This window comes from Anopheles merus, chromosome 2R, assembly GCF_017562075.2.
Source record: "Anopheles merus strain MAF chromosome 2R, AmerM5.1, whole genome shotgun sequence".
In the NCBI taxonomy this organism is placed as follows: Eukaryota; Metazoa; Arthropoda; class Insecta; order Diptera; family Culicidae; genus Anopheles; species Anopheles merus.
Window position 1 is genome coordinate 994,232 of NC_054082.1, and position 18,270 is coordinate 1,012,501.

The 18,270-nt window shown below is 50.2% G+C and overlaps 1 protein-coding gene across 6 annotated transcripts in view; it reads left to right on the forward strand.

Annotated features, from left to right (window-relative positions):
- Positions 1–1,530: 1,530 nt before the first annotated feature.
- Positions 1,531–18,270, forward strand: part of LOC121590370 (homeobox protein cut) — a 177,465-nt gene continuing 160,725 nt past the window's right edge. For 2 of the 6 annotated variants that reach the window (XM_041909983.1, XM_041909989.1), the window contains exons 1-2: positions 1,531–1,671; positions 2,884–3,753. In XM_041909983.1, coding sequence (XP_041765917.1) covers positions 3,634–3,753 — 120 coding nt within the window. In that variant the 5' untranslated portion in view covers positions 1,531–1,671; positions 2,884–3,633. Of the gene's footprint in view, positions 1,676–2,883; positions 3,754–18,270 lie in introns of all 6 variants that reach the window. The other 4 variants (XM_041909985.1, XM_041909984.1, XM_041909987.1 and 1 more) reach the window with 4 other exon arrangements.

An 18,270-nucleotide genomic window follows, 5' to 3' on the forward strand; every position in this document is an offset into this window, starting at 1 on the left:
TGGAGGTCGATGAAGAAGAGAAGCTTTGGCACTAAGCAGAACTGTTGGGGCTATTTTTTACTTCTTTCTGTTTGCCACGGCCCGAACTGCAATAAGGATGCTCGTGAGCGGAAGAAAAAACAGCGCAAAAAACAAATCAGCAAAGCACGACTACTTCTCCTTCACCACGGTTGGAGCAGCGTCCAGTGTAGTAAGCAAGAGCGAGAGAGAGAGAGCGCGAAACCGAGAGTCGAGCTTCTCGTTGGGGCGCGAGATGAGAGAACGCCGTTTCTTGCCCCGTTTGTCGTCGAGCAGGGTTTTGGTGGATCTTTGGAGCACGGCAGCGAAGGGAGCGGGGGATACATGGTGACATATGCGACATAAAAGCACGGCCGTCGTCGTCGTCGTTAGTGTAACTGAGCCCCGTACGCGGCAGCGCCTCCGAAAGCGACTCCTCACCGGCCCAAGGTGCTGCGAAATGGATCAGTGTGCAGAGGGATCTGTGGACGAGGCGAGTCAGAAGGAGAGTGAGAGAGAGAGAGAGAGAGCGTGAGAGCGGGGCACACACATATTGGTGGTGGCCCTAAAAACGTCACCCGAAAAGGGGTTGCGAGCACGAGTGGGGATTGAGAAATGGTCGCGATGGCGCGCGCGGAATCGCGGCCAAATCGTGTATTGAAAAGGCGTGGCTAATCGACTCTATTAGTATAAGTGTCGATTCCGAACCTATACACACACGCACGTATGTATGGGATGATTCTCCCAATACTCGTAAAAATGTGATCCGCTGCTCTTGTGCGCGCGGACCAGTTTTTTTGTTGTTGTATTTCTTTGATCGGTTCAGAGCGATTTGAACCGTTGACCGTCGAGCTTCCCCCAATAGCTTATGAATCATCGAAAGTTTATAAAATGTACTTTTAGTGTGATTTTTATTACTTTTGACATTTTCAAACAGCATACAGCCTTTAATCCGAAAGCAGTATGAGCCATTTTTAAATGAAGCTCAATCAAAGAAATCAATAAAAAATACACATCACTCGCACATGTTCATATGGAGCCGAAGTCGATGTTTACAGCAAGCAAAACAGAATGATAAAATGATACGCTTCACGGAGGGGAAAACGGGCATAAACACACACTCACTTCGCACACCGTCGCCCGCCGAGCGATGGGTGAGAATTCTGAGCACTCACTGCTCACCGCCCAGAGTGCTCCGTTCTCACTACCGCAGAGCGTGTTTTTGCTGCAATCTCCCACCGACTGAACTCTCACGGCTCAAAACGCGTGTGTTTACCGCTCCTCGCCGTGCGCTTCAGCCACCGCGCACACCTCCTGCTCTACTGCTTGTTTGTTTGTTTGTTGTGAAAACTATGCTGCTGAGTGTCGCTCGCTCGGTCACTCACTTTCTCACGCTGCCGTCACGGCGCGCGAGAGGGTGCGATTTTGCTCGCGTGCGAAAACGAGACCACCAGCGGGTGCGGCCGTCGCACGAGGCAAAACAAAGCGGATTGGGCTGAATGAGATTTACGCTGAATTTTAGTCTATCTGGAATTTTATACCTGAAAACATCGTTTGCGACCAGGGGCTTTCGATGCGTGCTCGCCGACGCCGCTAGCCGCCCGCTTTTACGAGACGATTTTCGAGACGACATCGACGACATCGACGTTCGTTCGTTCGTGCGTGCGTGCGTGCGTGCGTGGGCTAAGAATATTTTTGTTTTTTTTTTCGTTGTTGATGGTTACTTTTTTTTTCGGACGTTTCGTTTCGTTTGTCCCGGTTTTGGCGCCCGTTTGCGGTTTTGCGGTCCCCGTTTGCGTCCGTCCGTACCGGTGCCACCCAAAACGGGACAGGTGCCGATCGGGCTGATGATGATCCTGTGGCGCGCGATCGATACACTAAGGCAGAGCGAGTGCGTTCGCGTGGTGTGTGTGTGTGTGCGAGTGTGTGTGTGTGTGTATTCCGCGACACGATCGAGACCGTTACCGGGTGTCTGTGTGACTGTGTGCTATTGCAATTGAACCCCAGTGCCATGGTGTGAAAAGAATTGCATTTCCTCAGTATTTTGTTTGTTTTTGTTTTTTCTGTTTTTTTTTTTTTCATCGAGTGACCTGACACCATACCGACTTTCGCACCGTGATCCGTACCCTTATCATACTTGCATACACGTACACACATACAGTCACGCACTCAAACAAATACACACACACACATACACCCGCAATTGCACATTGAAGTGAGCCGTAATTCGGGGTGACAGCGCAAGCGATGCAATGAAAATGACTATGAAAACAACCCGATCAAAGCGCATCCAGCATGATTAGTGTTCAAATTAAATGAGAGACGCCGACCAAAACAAGCTTCCCCCTCAATCCACCCCCTTCCTAACTCCCTCCACCCGCTCCAAACCATCACACTACAAAGTGATCGACATACAGTTGGTGCAGTTTTACGATTCCCGTTGCCCCGAAATCCAAGCCATAAGATGTTTTGTTTTCGCTAATGCTTCTCGCCGGGGTTGTATTTATTTTGTTTTTAATTTGCTGTTGCGGTTGTTTTTAATTGCACCTGAACTGGCGCTCAACTTTGTTTGGCCCGTTGTGGTCGGTGAATCGCACAATCGCACAACCACCCATAAAGCCATAAAAATCGATCGGAAATGCATGCAATAAATGGCCGCAAAGCAGCAAACGATCAACGCGAACGAAGCACTATTGAAGAGCGCCAGCCAATATTATATATTCACCGATATGCGTTTGACTTTTGGGTTTTGGCCGTTTAATTCGATCATGCTGTGTGACCGGTTGTCATAATCATGCATGCAAGCGGTCCCAACCAGCAAGCAAGTCATAAAATGCCAATTAATAGAGATTTTACTCAACACAACTTTTTCGATTCCTTCTGCAGCCCCGATTCGCAGTTCGATGTAGTTTTAGTGTAGGGTTTGATTTGATTTTGTGTGCATTTGAATGCAGTTTCGGCAAAAACAAAACAACAAAAAAGCGCAAAAGAACGACACCGCGTGTGGCAAACAACAGTGCACAAGTGACCGACCCTGACAAGGAGCAGATCGATCGTTCTGTGCTTGCCGCCAATACTCGAAGGTATTGTGGTTCGCGACCGATGAGTGTGCCCGTGGCCGGTGGAATGCATCCGATCCAAGGGGAAGCAAAAACAGCACAACTCCCCATAACCATGTGAAGCTGTGTGTATGTGTGTGTGTGTGTAGGAAGAAAAGTTGCAAATATCACAGCAAACAAAACAGTGATGCATTTAGTGATGAAAAGAAAAAGATCGTGCTTTTGGTGATTGAGGCGAGGCGAACAAGCCGCATCCAACAGTGAAACACCGAACGAAGAAGCTAAAGTGTGAAGCTGTGTGTATGTGTTTGTCGTGCATGCGTGTGCATCATCGTGAGGTGTGTGTGGTAGAAGAAAGAAAAGAAAACAAAACAAACAGTTGCACCAGGTTCGGGGCTCGAGCGTGGCATCAAACACGGCTTCCCTCACGAACGCAGTAACACCCGGTGCGGAGGGAGCAGAAGCAGGCGCAGGAGGAGGAGGAGAAGGAAGAGGCATCAAGCAGGTGGGCACGACTTCCACTTCCGCTTCCACCGTGGTGGCCCCTCCCGTCGCTGCCCCCACCACTGGCCACCGAATGCAGCCGACCATTCCGCAGAGCACGGGAGGCAGTGATATGGACCTCCCTGCCGTCCAGCCTATGGATTGGTTGTTCAAAAAGGAGCGCATCTATCTGCTAGCACAGTTTTGGCAACAGGTAAGCAAGCAAATGCCCTTCCCCTTTCGCCCGGAAAACTCGTACCAGCGCGTTCCCACGTCGGTCTATCCCCTTTAAGCAGGCGTAAACTGTAGCTGCGTATGGGGCGCCCTGTTGGGTTGCGTGCGAGCGCCATCTTTCGGCAGATTCGGTTGCGTATCCTTACGCGCCCAGTTTGTTGACCCCTTTTTCCCGGCCCGCCACTGTGCCACGGGGGCCGTGCCAGTGGGTCGTTCCGCTTTAATTTGGTTTCATTTAAAATTGATAATTTGGCCCGACGACGACGAAGACGACGATGATGATGGCAGTACGAGCCGGCAGACAGTGGCGATGATTATGGTGACATTGCCTTCTTGAGATGCTGTGCTGTGTCGTCGATTGTCCTTGACCACATTCCAGGGTGAGGTGGAAAACAAGAAAACAAAAAAGGAAAAGTGTAGCATCGTTTCTGGATCGGCCTACAGCGATGAATACGCGAACGAGCTGCCGCCAGCTTTGACGCGTCGTGTATTGTGATACATTTTCCGGCCCGAACCCTTTTGACGCCCCCTCCAACCCCACTCTTCCTCTGGTGGTGGGTGGCCAATGGCGAACCCTTGCGAACTTTTCATTCCCCTTGACTCTCTCCTCCTTGCCACTCATCCGGCAACAGGAAATCGGAGGCTCAACAGCACGCTGTAATACCACAAAGCCCGGATTGCGGAATAGACACACTCAGATGATGGGCCAACAGTGGCGACAATCATCAGCATGATGGTGCTCCGAGCCGATGGGCGGCTGGGGGGCGAATTCGGTGGCCGGTCTGGACCGGGCGTCGAATTTAAGTGTTTACACTTTGGTGAAGTGTGCTGCTGCTGCGAACTTCTCTTTCCTTTGGTCGTTTTTCAAACGCGGAAGTGATGGAATGGGAATTTGGGGCCTCGTTGAGATCGAAAATTAACCCTTCCGGTGCTTGCTTGTTGGTCGGTGCGGTGCGATTTTTCGATGCTGCTTGATGATGAATTGTTACAATTGTTGGACACAAAACTTTGGCTGTTTGATTATTTGTTATGATTTGCCAGATGATTGTTGTTCCATTTTGCTTCGGCGAAACTGACGAGTGCTCTGAGCTCTATGAATCATGCTTTGATTTACTGCTTCTATTTTTAATTTAAAAACAATTCTACCATGTTCTACAATCTAAAACCACCACCTCATTACCGGAAGTAAAGAAAATTGTGCAACACACTTGCAAAACACCACCACTGCAGCACTGTTTCGCAGGCGCAAAAACACCGACGGCAATTTGCACAACACGTCGCCGCACGCGTTCCTGCTTGAGAGCCGCTCGCAGCTCGAGTCGTACTTCGTGTGCCTTTTTCTTTTGCCTTCAAAATCTACGACATGTGTTTGTTTACGGTGATAGTTTCTTTTAACAAATCGCTCATCTAGAACACGGCACGGCAGAGGAACGCACCCTACATCGAACATCGATACGTGTTTAAAGTAATATGCGTACTCGTGCAGCCGTGCGGTTCGGTTCGATGGCTGCTTGCAAGGATGAAAACGCAAGCCGACTCATAGCAACAAGATAACTAAAGTGTTTCCCTATCTGTGTGTGTGAGTGATGTTGTGCGTGTGTTTATGTGTGTAAGTGCTTCCTCATGCCAGTGTGGTTTGCGTGTGCCTAATTTATGCTTCAGAACACGGCGGTAGCGGGCACAAGTATTCGCCTGTTTTTTTTGTTATTCCCCGGGAGCAGTTATTAGCACGGGCCGGTTGGTCAGCCCGTTTTGGGGATGCATTTTTCGTGGTCGATTGAGTTTTCCCCCGGTTTTTTTTTCGGACGAGCTGGCCGTTCGGAGCTGATGCGTGTTTACTGTTTCATCCCATCCCACGCCCGATGGCGTGCGATTCTCGTGCGGGGGAATCTCATTTCGAACGTTCGATTGATGCTGTCAATCGGATTCCGCTCTTCCAAAAATCAGACACTTGTGTGTCCTTTTGTGTTCTTCTGTCGTGCTGCTGCTACGGTCAGCCACGAGGGAGAGACGGAGGCTCTGTGCCGGAAGTTGTAATTACAGCTCATCGACGGAATGCCATCCAAACGGGACGGGGGAAGAAAAATTGGTGCTCGGTGTTCTCGGCTTCGGTGCGCTAGTTCGGACATCAATCGAGGGAACTATTTCTGTCCCGGGGTTGTCCCGAAACCGCCCGCCCGATTGATGGATGCAGTGAAAGGGAACGGAACACAAATTAGTACCAATATGGGTGCGTGAATGTGTGTGCCTGTGTGTAGGAGAGGCTGCATGTTCTGAGTCTTTTTCCGGTTCTGGAACCAAAGCGACCCGGCAAACGGCAAGTGATGCTCCCGAACTCCATTGATCATTCTGTGTGTGCCGTGTAAGTGTCGTGACGTGAACGTGAATGGCCGATGGCAGAATGGGATGGATTTTTTGTTTTGTTTTGGGGAAGATTGAAACACTTCTCGGCCCGGTTCGTCATTAATAAATAATCAAATTCTCGTTAGGCGACGCCTTTCGTCTCCTTATGCGGCTCGCTGGGAATCAAACGCAAGGTTCGATCATCATTGGACGGGCAAAATTGTGATTTAGCAATCACGATCGAGAAGCCTAATTGGCCATCGATTACTATTGATGTGTGTAAAAATGTGGACGCGCAATTTTTCTACACGAAATTCATTTCTTTCATTTGTTTTGGACGACTCTTCCTGTTTTGTGGGAAATAAAGAGGTAAAGAAACCGCTTGGAAGTCTCTAAAGACCCTTTCAACCGGCCAACGAGCCTCAGCCACTGAAAAACCCAACCCACTTGCACAACCAACTCAGTTTATCTGCTTTTCTTTCACTCAATTTCACTTCGTTTTCTCGTATTTTATCTCTTTAGCTGGCAATGTGCGTCCCTTTTCTCTCTCCCTTACACTCTCTCTCACTCACACCACATTACACACCATCCCAACCGGTATTGAGGCGAAACCATAAATTGATTAATCTATCGACATTTGTTTCAAAAGATATGCTTTTGATGCCTTTCCTCCGGCTTAATGGGACCGGCGATCGGCAAATTGCACCCGAGAAAAACAGGGAAAAAAGCAACACCACAACGACCCATTGCTTCTGTGTGCGAGTGCCTGTGTGTGTTGGTGTTGCAAATAATCTCACCAAGTGCCATAATCTTGATTCCATCGCAGTGTTTCGAACGCATCGGGGTGGCCAACGACGATTGTTCAGCCGCAGCCCCGCCGAAACGATCTGATAACAGCTGAGTCTGCAGCGTATGCATCATTTCGGAATGAATGCAAAATGACAAACGCACACACACACACCCAAGTGCACATTGCACACACACGTACACGGTACACACGACGCACAGAAAAGCGCGAAAAGCGAAAAGACAAAAAATAATCATCATTATCTTGCATCCCTTGGCGATTTGGTTTCGCAGTTTCGCTCCTCATCTCGCATTGGTTCAGCCTCTCCGCCGGGGACTCGGACACGATTTGACCACCCACCCCACCCTCCCCGAGCGCTGCGCTTGCCGTTGGGAAATGTATTGGTAATCATCATTATTTATTATTGAAATTGATACGATTTTAATAACACGTTACCCACCGTGCAGCGGACGGTCGAACGGCTAGAACGGAACACGGACCCGGCGATCGAGGGTGGTGTCTTTGTTGAGTGTGTGTGTGTGTGTGTTTGTGTTAAGAGTGAACGCTCGCTAACGAATTCTTGTTTTCCGGTCCGTCCTCGTCATCGTCGTCGGGATCGATGCCGGTGCAGCCAAGAGCGAGAGAGGGAGAGATCCGGATTCGTCGAACGAGAAATCACCATCGATTGAAGTGGCTTCGATCACATTAAAAACCGGGGCCCCGGCCACAAACGGGCCCATTCCGGCACGCAGATGATGATGAACGATTGATGGGGAAGGAACGGAAAAAGGGGGGAGTCCCAAGCGAGAGAGAGAGAGCCAAGGAGCAAGTATGAACGATCAAAGATGATGGATATCGCCCGAAGGCCCGCCAAGGACCTGGACCTCGGTACGGCCGGCTTGAAATAAAATAAATAGACGCTCATTTGTTGCTGCCAATCGCTCCGCTTTGTACCGCGCGAGATGCGCATTCCGTCGATCATTTGCCGACACGATCGATTAAAGAAAGAAAGAGCGGCGGGCAGGACCGCAAGGAACAGGCGGAACACAAAATGGGGGTAGCGCATGGTCTGCTTTTTTGCTGCTTCCTTTTGCGAACAGCAGAATGCGGGCCCTGTGTTTGCGGTTTCCACCGCTGTCCGCTGTCCGACCCGGCAAGGGTTGGCTGTCGATATCCTGAGGGGATAATTGGATAATGCACACACACACTCGCAAGCACAGATGCCATCATCATCTCGGGGTCCACGCTCGGGTCTCTTTATGATGGAAAATTGCCGATTTATGGAGGCTGGGTGGTGTCGAATTCTGCGCAAAATGTTCACCGCGACCCGGTTGGCGCCGCTGGTGCTATAAAGCAGAAATGCAAAACTGCAACCGATACAACGAGGACCACAGCTTCACGGTCGTCGGGGCCACGGCTGCGTCCAGTTTCGGGCCGCTGATGGGATGCCGTTTGGGTTGCCGGCGGTTATGATTAAGAGCAATTAGAACCAATCGACAAGTTAATTACTTTTCATTTGAATTCTACCATCGACCGATCGTCTGTGTGTGTGTGTGTGTCGATCTAACGCGCCCTCGTGTGCCCCGTGTCAGTTGCGTTCGTGTGAAAACATTTTAAGCTACGATTGCTAAGTGTGATCATGATCGCGAGCGCTCCGGCGATATTGTTCAGTTTTGCCGTTGTACTTTTGCCCATAAATAATGCCTCCAACAGTGAGTGTCAGTGCATGGGCAGAGGGCGATAGGGAAGCGGCACACCAACGTGAACGATGACCAGTTCGATTCGATTGCCGGCCCTCGCTAGACACACATTTTACTTGTGGCTAATTAAGCGCTGTCAGTGAGTGATCGGACGAAGGCGGCAGACGCGCGGGGGATATTGAGTGGAATTCCATTAATAAAACCGATTCCATTCTGATGCGCTTCGGTGTTTGGTGCCTATTCCTGCTTTTGGCCTAACAAGACCTCCTGGGTGCATTCTGTTTGTACTGCAAAGACCAAATCTGTATCTACTGTTTCGGCCACAGTTTCAAGCGGCAGTTCCGGTAGCCACACACGCTGTGTGCGCGCGCGCCACACATTCAACTTCACGCCATCCATCGAAACACGTGTTGTTCTGTGTAGCGTCTGCCTAAAACACGCAACTCGTTCGACGATCGCGGAGTGTGGGGGGAAGAGTGGAGCCACTGGAGCGCAAGGGTGAGTCTGCCGCGCGCGTTTACGAGCGTCTGTCGAGGGGTCAAATCGACCGGAACGCATAATGGTGGTGCCGCCTCGAATGCTAGCCGGTCGCCGGTCGCCGTCATCCTCCTACTCCTCACCGTCTTCGTATGCTAAAGCTCTCTGGCCCCACAGAGGCGCGCGCAAATTTCTTACCCCCCTCACAGATGCAGCTCCCGTTATTATTAGAATGTATATTTTCACCTCGTTACTGTCACGGGACAGATTTCAACGGAATCATATCGCTTCCAACGAACAAACCAAAAAAAAAAAGGAAAAACACACAGATGCAGTGAAATCCGGATCATGATCACGTGACAGAAATTGGTTTGATATGTTCTTTTCTTCACTCGCTCTTGCTGCCCAAGATCAAACATATTGCATTACCTGGCGTGCATTCTGCGAATAATGTAAAATATGCCTCTCGGTTTTAGCTCGGCTGCTCGGGCTGTCCCGGGGTGTGAACTTCCATTATCCAGCTAATTGTCGCGACACTCGCCACCTCCAACTGTCCCGCTGCAGCCATCGTCCATCGGCCGACGACCGACCCCGGGCAGCAGCAGGGACAAGAAATTGCATGCAGAAGATGCACATCTAATTGCATTCGCTTCTAATCGTTCGTGACAAAAGCGCGGCTCCCGTAACGCATGATCGTTCGTGCGTCCCCGTTGCCCCAACATGGCTGGGGTCGGCAGGGGCTTTCGGGAGAGCGATCCACCGCGTACATTTTAATCGCTTTTTCACACCACTTGCTACGCGCACACACTCACGAGGCAAATAGATGACGACTCGCTGTCGCTTGTTAGACTATGTGTGTGTTTGTTTTTTTTTTCTTCAAAATTGTATTTCAGTCCCACGAGTGCGTTTGGCACACGCGAAACAAATGACCAAACGGCCGGCGGTCAATGTACACTCTATTTTGCAGATAGAGAAGATCGACCGCACTTTAGTGGCCGCACATAAAATGGGCGCCCCAAAACACAGCGCGCGCGTGTGTGTGTGTGTGCGTGCTCAATGATTTATGGTGAATATTTTTTACTCCCATTTGCCGGTGCGGCGACGATTGCACAGCATAAACGCGCCACAAGCACCGAATAAAACCACCCACCATTTGAGGTCAGCATTTTTCGAGCCGTCGCGACTACGGAATGGTTGTGCGGGAAATGTGTAAGTGTGTTGGCGGCGATGGTGTTCCATCTCCATTTTGAAACGAAGGAAAACAATAGATAATGAATTAATTCAGCGTAATCATACCATCAGCAGGATTACACTCTGTTTTCCGCCCGAAAATCCTCGCCCGCCAAGCGGTGTCGATCTGGGTAGGCACGGGACCCCAAAAACCCATAGCGGCCAAACACCGCCGACCTCCGTTGAACACGGATGCACCAGTGACCAATGCATACACGACACGAAAGACACACAAAATGGAGAAGCTTTTAAATAAATTTAGCAAATTACGCCCAAAACCGAGGTGCAACCACCTCGGCACGTTGGAGCTCTGCTACTACTCCTACACGAGACGCCACCGAAAAGCGAGAGAGAGAGAGAGAGAAAGAGAGAAAAGGCACACACAGACACAGAGAGACAGAGAGTCAAAACTGCCTGATTAATATCTGGAACAATGACTTTAATTAAACCGCCCGCTTTCGAGAATTTTTAATTATTGGTTAATAAATTCAGCCACCAGATGACGGACGTGCTGCTGGTCTGGCCGGGCTGCCCTCGTCCCCTGGTCGGTAACGGTGTGTCCGTGTGCCCGTCCGTGTGTGTGGTGGGATAGTTTTTGGGCAGCAAAAGACACACACCGGCCACAGAACAATGAACACTTGAGAACCGTTGCAATTGTTTCTAGTCTCGCAGGTCGCCACTTTGGCTTTTAAGATGGCTCCACGGCCCAATCTGATACTGAACTGTGTGCTGGTGTTGGTGGAATTAAGTCGTGTTGGCGTGAGGCAAGAAAGTGATCGATGGTGACCATTTTGCTGAACAAAGCGAAGACCTCCGTTTCGTCAGCGTTATATCATAAAGCGCATGAAAAACGAGGGCGAGGGGTTTCATGATTTAAGGTGCGTTGTGAGCGATGAGGACCGACGCTGTGCCGTCCGCTCGAAACCGAAACTAGTTACAAAATCGTATCAGCAATGCAAGGGATATTAATTATACACAAACCACGATAACACACGCCGGCAACAGTTGCGCCGAGAAAACACAAGCTCGATAATGAGCGTCCGAAAGGCGGCTGGCGATATTCGAACACTTGCTGCCTTCGCCTTTGATTGCGGCCGAATTCCAAGACAAACAGTACTCCGGCTGTGGCTTGCCAAAGATAACGCCTTCACCGCCACCACTGCCAACCCAGAATGGTGCAGAACTTATCGGCCAGCAACTCGGGCAGCCAAACCGAGCCGCCTTTATCACTCGAACGTTGCATGGGAAGGAAGTGAACAGATAAAACGGAGCTGGAACAACAGCAACCCAGCTTGATATGCGATCGCAAAACCCCCCCGGTGCTCGGTGCAGGAATCGAATGCGTCTCATTAGCAAAACTCGAGCCTAGACAAACCGTGAAGCGTTTGATCGCGTACGCTGTCGCTGCAGCTTAGCGGCTTGCGTGAAAAAAATGAAGATTAAGGGAGGACGGCCACCTCTTTTCCACCTCATTAAAGCGATCCGAAGACGCGGCGTGAGAATTCACCCCTTTTTCATACACTCACACACACACACACACACGCATACACTCAAACGCACATGGTTCCTTCCTTCCTTTCTGCTTCTGCTGCCCGGTGCTTCGTCTTCATTAGCATACTGCCACGGAACGGAACGGAACGGAACGGAACAAATTTACATTTTTACATACCCATACAGAGCGACGCGCACCAATACCAGCAGCACCATCGTACCCCAGTGTGCGCCTGGAGATAAACCCAAATGCGGCCGAAACAAGACGAAAACAAACGGGCTCTCTTTTTATCTGCCGCAGCCAAGCGCCAACTGCTCGAGCCCTACTTCTTCCGTGTGTGCGTCCGGCTAAATTGCCTTGCGTAGCACCCTTACGGAACAGCTGTCGCGTCGAGTCGGTTCAACTACTATTCTACAGTTCATGCTCATTTTTTCGTTGCTGGTTTCCTCGCCCGGTGCTCCGTGCCGCTCCTCCTCAACATCGTCGCTAATGTGCCTAACGGTAGTGGTGGCCCTCGCCGAGCCGGCTTCTGGGGGTCGGCATTCTGGGAAGTTATGCGCTGGTGGCTGGAAGGAGAAAGAAAAAAAAAACGGCGCAAGCCGAACGGTCAAACATGCACCCAAGATACCCACGGGTCGTATTAATTACCGCCACCGTGGTGCAAATTAATCAATATATAATAAATGAATTTCTGTACCATCTTGGGTGGGGAGGAAAATGGGCTTGCAGCGGGGCAATGGTTGGAACAGACAACCGACGGAGGGGAGCCGGGCAACGAGACTCGATGCTCATTATTTTGTAACACGATCTTGCCACCGGATCGTACGATCTTCTTCAGCGGGAGATGCGAAGAGTTAAATCGACCCCGAAGAATGGACCACCGCGGGAAGCCAATGGGAGAGGTAGCAAGAAAAAAAACTGTCGATGACGCCGATTTAGGCGTTTAGTTTGTTTGTTTGTTTAACGTGCCAACGGTGCTTCTGTTCGACGAAATTTTATGATAGAACCATCGCGACCAGAGGGCGCAAGATGCAGCTTCTCCCGATCGTAAAGTAGCGAAACTTCCCTCGCCGAGCAGGCAGGAAGAGTGATGTTGGCTCTTGACTGTTGGCCACCCACGGCTTTGCTTTGAACCGACAGACAACCTGAGGCAACAGAGGGAGAGAGAGAGAGAGCTCAGATCTGCTCCCCAGCACTACCGCAGGACAGCGCGGTAGCTAGGGAAAGGCACGCTAATCGAGTGTAAAAATTTGATCGAAAATTGTTACTCGCCGTCGCCAAATATCAACAACAATTGACGGGTCGGCGGCAGATCGCGCCGCGAAACGGAACTCGCCTCGAGGTTTTCACTGTGTTAAATTAAATTTTATTGTCATCCCACGATGATCAGGCGAATCGGCGCAGTATTTTGTTTTGCTGCCTTAAAATAAAAAAGCAAACAGCGCACAAACGCGGGCAATATTTTACCAAACGGAGTGGACAATACACACTTCGCGCTCGTAAAAGTTAAGCGCTCGAGCTGACTTTATATATAAATTCGGGGGAAATTTCCTCATTGCGAGTGATTTGAGTTTGATAAACATTCGAAACCATTGATCGAACCTCGGGGCTCGCGGGGGAAAACAAGTGTGTGTGTGTGTGTGTGTGTGTGTGTGTGTGTGTGTGTGTGTGTGTGTGTGTGTGTGTGTGTGTGTGTGTGTGTGTGTGTGTGTTTGTGTGTGTGTTGCTTTTCCTTGTGACTTCTGCTCAACACCACAATAGCTGCCTGCATCGTCATAGTAAAACCGCAACAGCGACAAGATCGTCAATCGACGTAAATTCACCTTGCGACCTCGCCACACTAACCGACCGAAGCAAAGCGCGGCTGTGGTTGTGGCAAAGGAAATAAATAAATTGCCATTACACCTGTTATTAGAAATCATTCCCTCCCCTCCCCGAAGACCGACCCGAAGAGCAGTGGCGTTCGGGAGGGGAGTGTGCACCTCCGGGCCCCGGGTTCATCCCGAGCAAACCGCCCCGTCGATCGATGAGATTTGAAGAACAATGCTACCCATTTTTCGATGGGCCATCGGGTTTCTCAACACGGTGGCAAGCTATTTTTAAGTCTGGGAAGACGACGACGACGACGATGGACGCCAACGCCCGTTCTCAGCGGACGCACGAAAATCTCTGACGATGAGATTTGTTCGAGTCGATGCGCTACGACCGATAAAACTAGCAGGCGCACCCAGGCGGACGAGCAAGTGTGGGATGGTGGGTCATAAATTGATGTTCGAATGACTGTCACCAACGCATCACACCCCAGATCGCAACCCCACTACTGAGTCTGTGTGCGTGTGAGTGGCGCAGTGTTTGAGTCGTAGAAGGGAAGTGGTTCAATCATTAGCCTTAATTGAAACTTCCGCAACGAAATCAAAACCTCCCCGATTCCCGATGCGCCATTGATGCAACTCGATCATATTTTCCCAGCAGCATCATCGTGGTCGTCGCTGCCGATTGCATCACCAGTCCCGGCGACACAGACCGTACGCTTCAATCGATTCGGGTTCGTGAATCGGCATCGGAAACGTCGAAGACATTATTAGTCATTGGGACTTCGTTTAGGCTTCTTCCTTTGCCTCGGATGTTGTCAACGTCAACAACGCGTTCTTTGCCTGCACGCTCGCAAGCATCGAGGGCGACGATCAAGATCGGGGACGGAAGCGCTCAATTGTTCGAGGGCGAGGTTCGTGCCGAGGAATGTTCATAAATCCCACTGCCGAGGCATGACAATCGGGAAGCGCACAAACACCCGGGGACAAACTTTCAGCACGCACGCCTTGGGTGACGTTTCATCATCGGAACGGATCCCAACGAGGAGAGGCAAAAAAAAGCGAACCAACCCGATTGAATTAGAGTATTGCTTTTGTTCAAATAGACCAGCAAAAAAAAAGTGGAAGGTTTTACGTGTCTGTGTGTGAGTGAAACCTCCATTGAACTAAGTGTCTGTTCTTGCAATAAGAAGAGAGCGAGTTTCCAAATGCCCTTGTCTAAGCCTCCGAAACTCATCTTCCGTTCCGTGTTCGGCGCGAGTGCGTGCGATCGGTTCCAAACCAAAACCAACACCCAAAAAAAAAAAAACGACCAAACGGATGTAAGCAGAGTGCGTGCAGTGTCGTTCTGGTCGCGGGGTACACCAGGGGATCGTTTGCTTCTTCATCCGTTCGCTCGCTTCCCGCTGCATTACGATTTATTCCCATTCCTCATCTTCTCCGACGCTCTGGGCTCGGAGATGTTCTGCGCGCGGAGCAGTCGTCGGATCTTAATCTATAATCCATACAGTACATGCCCGGGCGTGGGTTACTCATTGGATCATTTACTTTGAGAAGCAGGGAAGAGAGTCCCCTCCTGTGCCACTGTCTGTTCCTCGCACCGGGATTTATTATGGCATAGCTTCTGGTCACGAGAGACGCAACGGCAACGGTGAAAATGAACAAAAGGAATGGAATAAAAAGGGCAAGGATTGTGTCTCTGAATTTGCGCGCTGGTCGTCTTCGTCGTCGTCGTCGTCTTGGCTTGGGTTGGGTTGGCAGCATCGCTTCGATAACGCACGAAGATACGCATCGTAACACGCATCGATCGTGTCGAAAAAGAAATGCGTGTCGCAAATAATACAAAAACCAGCGTCTCCTGATTCTTCCGGACGCTGGGCAGGGAGTGGGCCTAGGCGGATGATTTGTTTTGTAAGGCAATTCACGGCTCTTGAATGAACACTTGCCACGTACCTCAAACCGTTCGGGTCGGGTTGATTCAGCGTAAAATAAAAATAAGAAATAATCGATGCTACTCCCGCATCGATCGGAACCGTCGGTGTACTGTAGTGTCAGTGTCAGTGTCACCGGGAACGGCTGCCCTAGCGGCAAGAAGACGGTGACAATAAGTGCCACAGCCACTGGGGTGGAGAGATTTGCTTTTGTGTTCGTACGACTCGGCCCAAGGGTGTGGCGGTGGTGGTGGTGGTGGTGTATGGCAGATTTTCTGGCGACAAACCCAAACACAACGGACGGACGGTACGGAACCAAGACCGGATTTAAAGACGGAACATTCACCCCCAAAGACACTGCCAGTTGCTATGGATCTGCCTACGTGTGTGTGTGTGAGTTTGTGTTGTGAAATGGAGTGAGAAAAATTGTACGAAATGTTCATCACGCGTCTGCTTGCTCGGTGCTGTGCGAAACGAAGGGCAACATAACGCCGCGACAGACAACATGTGGCGTTTATTATTATTGTTGCTGTTGCTGTATGCTTTATGCACGCCATTATCGGGTTTCCTCCGGTTGCTGCCGGGCCCTACCGGGACCCATGCTGTGTGTGCTTTCTTCCGCAGTCCCTATGCGTGTCTTGCGCTCTGCCACAAACCACAAACCAATGATGCGCAATTGCTCTCACCTCTTCGCAGCATGTTGGAGATGTCCCTGTTGTGTGTGTGTGTGTGTGTGTGCGTTTCTGTTAGTGACCTAATCCTTCCCCAATACACTCACCCGCAAGTGCAGCACCGTCGTCAAACTCCACACTCTATCAAAGTGGTCGCGATCACATAAATCACGAATCTGAATTGACTCTAATGATAACATAGCGCTTGATTGGCTTTGAATGTCTGTTTGCTACTGTTGCTGCTCAATTCACACACACACACACACACCGGGGACACACGGGAGGGGACAAATCCAAATCCAAACAAACAACAAACGGCGAGAGACCAATCGAGCTGATAAAAGCGAAATATATCGTAACCTTCATCATCAAACACAATCATCCCCACACACCGGTTCGATGCCAATAACACACACACACACACAGACAGCACTCGCTCTCTCTTTCACTCACACTCTCTCCAATCAACAAACAAAAAAGGCAATAACAGATCACTGAAGTTCTGGGGTGGGTGTATTCGGCAGGGTAGCCCAGCCGATGGGCGAGGTATTCAATTGGAGAAAATCATCTCCAATCGCGCCGGGGACCGCGGGTTTTGTGTAAAACCGGATGTGGTGACATCGTAAAGCAACGTTAGACGGTGACGAATGGTTGAAGTGTGTGGTGCAATTTTCTAATCAACCGTTGGAAGTGGGAGCAAGCTTTTTTCTACGCTGTTCGGGGACAGGCGGGAACTGATTGAGCGGGGTATGGCAAAGATGGCAATCGGTTTGCACCGCAGTTTGGAATGTCCGCTCGATAAGCACACAAATTGAAAACAGTATCGACTGTCCTCCAATCACGACCGCAAAGGGAACGGAAGTCACGCAGACAATAGCCGGACCGCGCGGACGAAATGAGTGCAATATTTTTGTTAATAATAATATAAAGATTTATTAAGCTCATAAATAAGATTGGATAAAGATCTGGCGGAGGGTTATACGGACTTCCACCAGACTCCCTGTTCGGTTCATTAGCGCCGGGAGTGGCCGTTTCCCCATTAAGAAAACTCTACCACCACCGGTTTGATGGCAAAGTTTTTCCTTAAGCTTATGTCTTTGCCTCACACAACCACACGCATTCGCTTCGCTTTGCTTCCCCCCGCAATGGCCCACGCGGATTGAAGGACACGAATCGAACAGCAACTAGTAATGATGGGTTTATTACTCAGCAAGGGCGATTATATTCTGCACGAGCACCACTCTGCGGAGCCGGACATGAAGCAGAGCCGGGCCGTGCAGTGCCGTGCCGGGAGGATCAAATTATCGTCCTAATGAGATAAATAAACGATGATAAATCATAGATTATGGCAATACGCTTTCATAACGCACCAATGGCTTGGGCCTGTTGGTGGGAGCGTTAATGTCTGGTGGGCTTAAAGTCACCCATTCCCATTATCCCAACACATCCCGGCGGCTTCCTATCATCGAGGAAGCCCGACCCTGCACACTGTGACGGTGTCCTAGTTCACACTTGAAAACGAGGAAAATTTCCTTCCTCACTCACCAAAATGCACCTGATGCATCGGGCTGGGGCTACTCTGGAGCAGAAGTTCTTTTTTTTTTTTTAATTACACTCCAATGCAAACGATAGCAAAAGTAAACGAACGAACGAACGAACGGGGTGCGCACAAAATACGCACAACTGTACGCAACGCACACCAAGCGCGTTGTTCGGTGGTGGCGTGTGTGCGTACTCGAAACGCAACAGCAAAAGTGGCCCGGGTGGACGCGCTGGCCCCTCCGCTGCTTGGCCGCAGGGATGGTTTTGGTCGAATAAAATGAAAGGGGGAAAAACGCGTGTTGCTGTGCGAGCTGCGGTAACCCACTTCTTCGCACATGCCAAGTGCATATGGTCAAGGATGGCGAGCCTCTACTCCTGTATGTGTGTGTTTGTGTATGTGTGTGTGTTGATGTGAATGAAAAGGGAAAAGTTTCTAATGGGATGTAATGGCCTTTGACACACTTTTCAACCCCGTTGATCTGCACTGATTACAGGCGTCGTTTTGCCCACCGT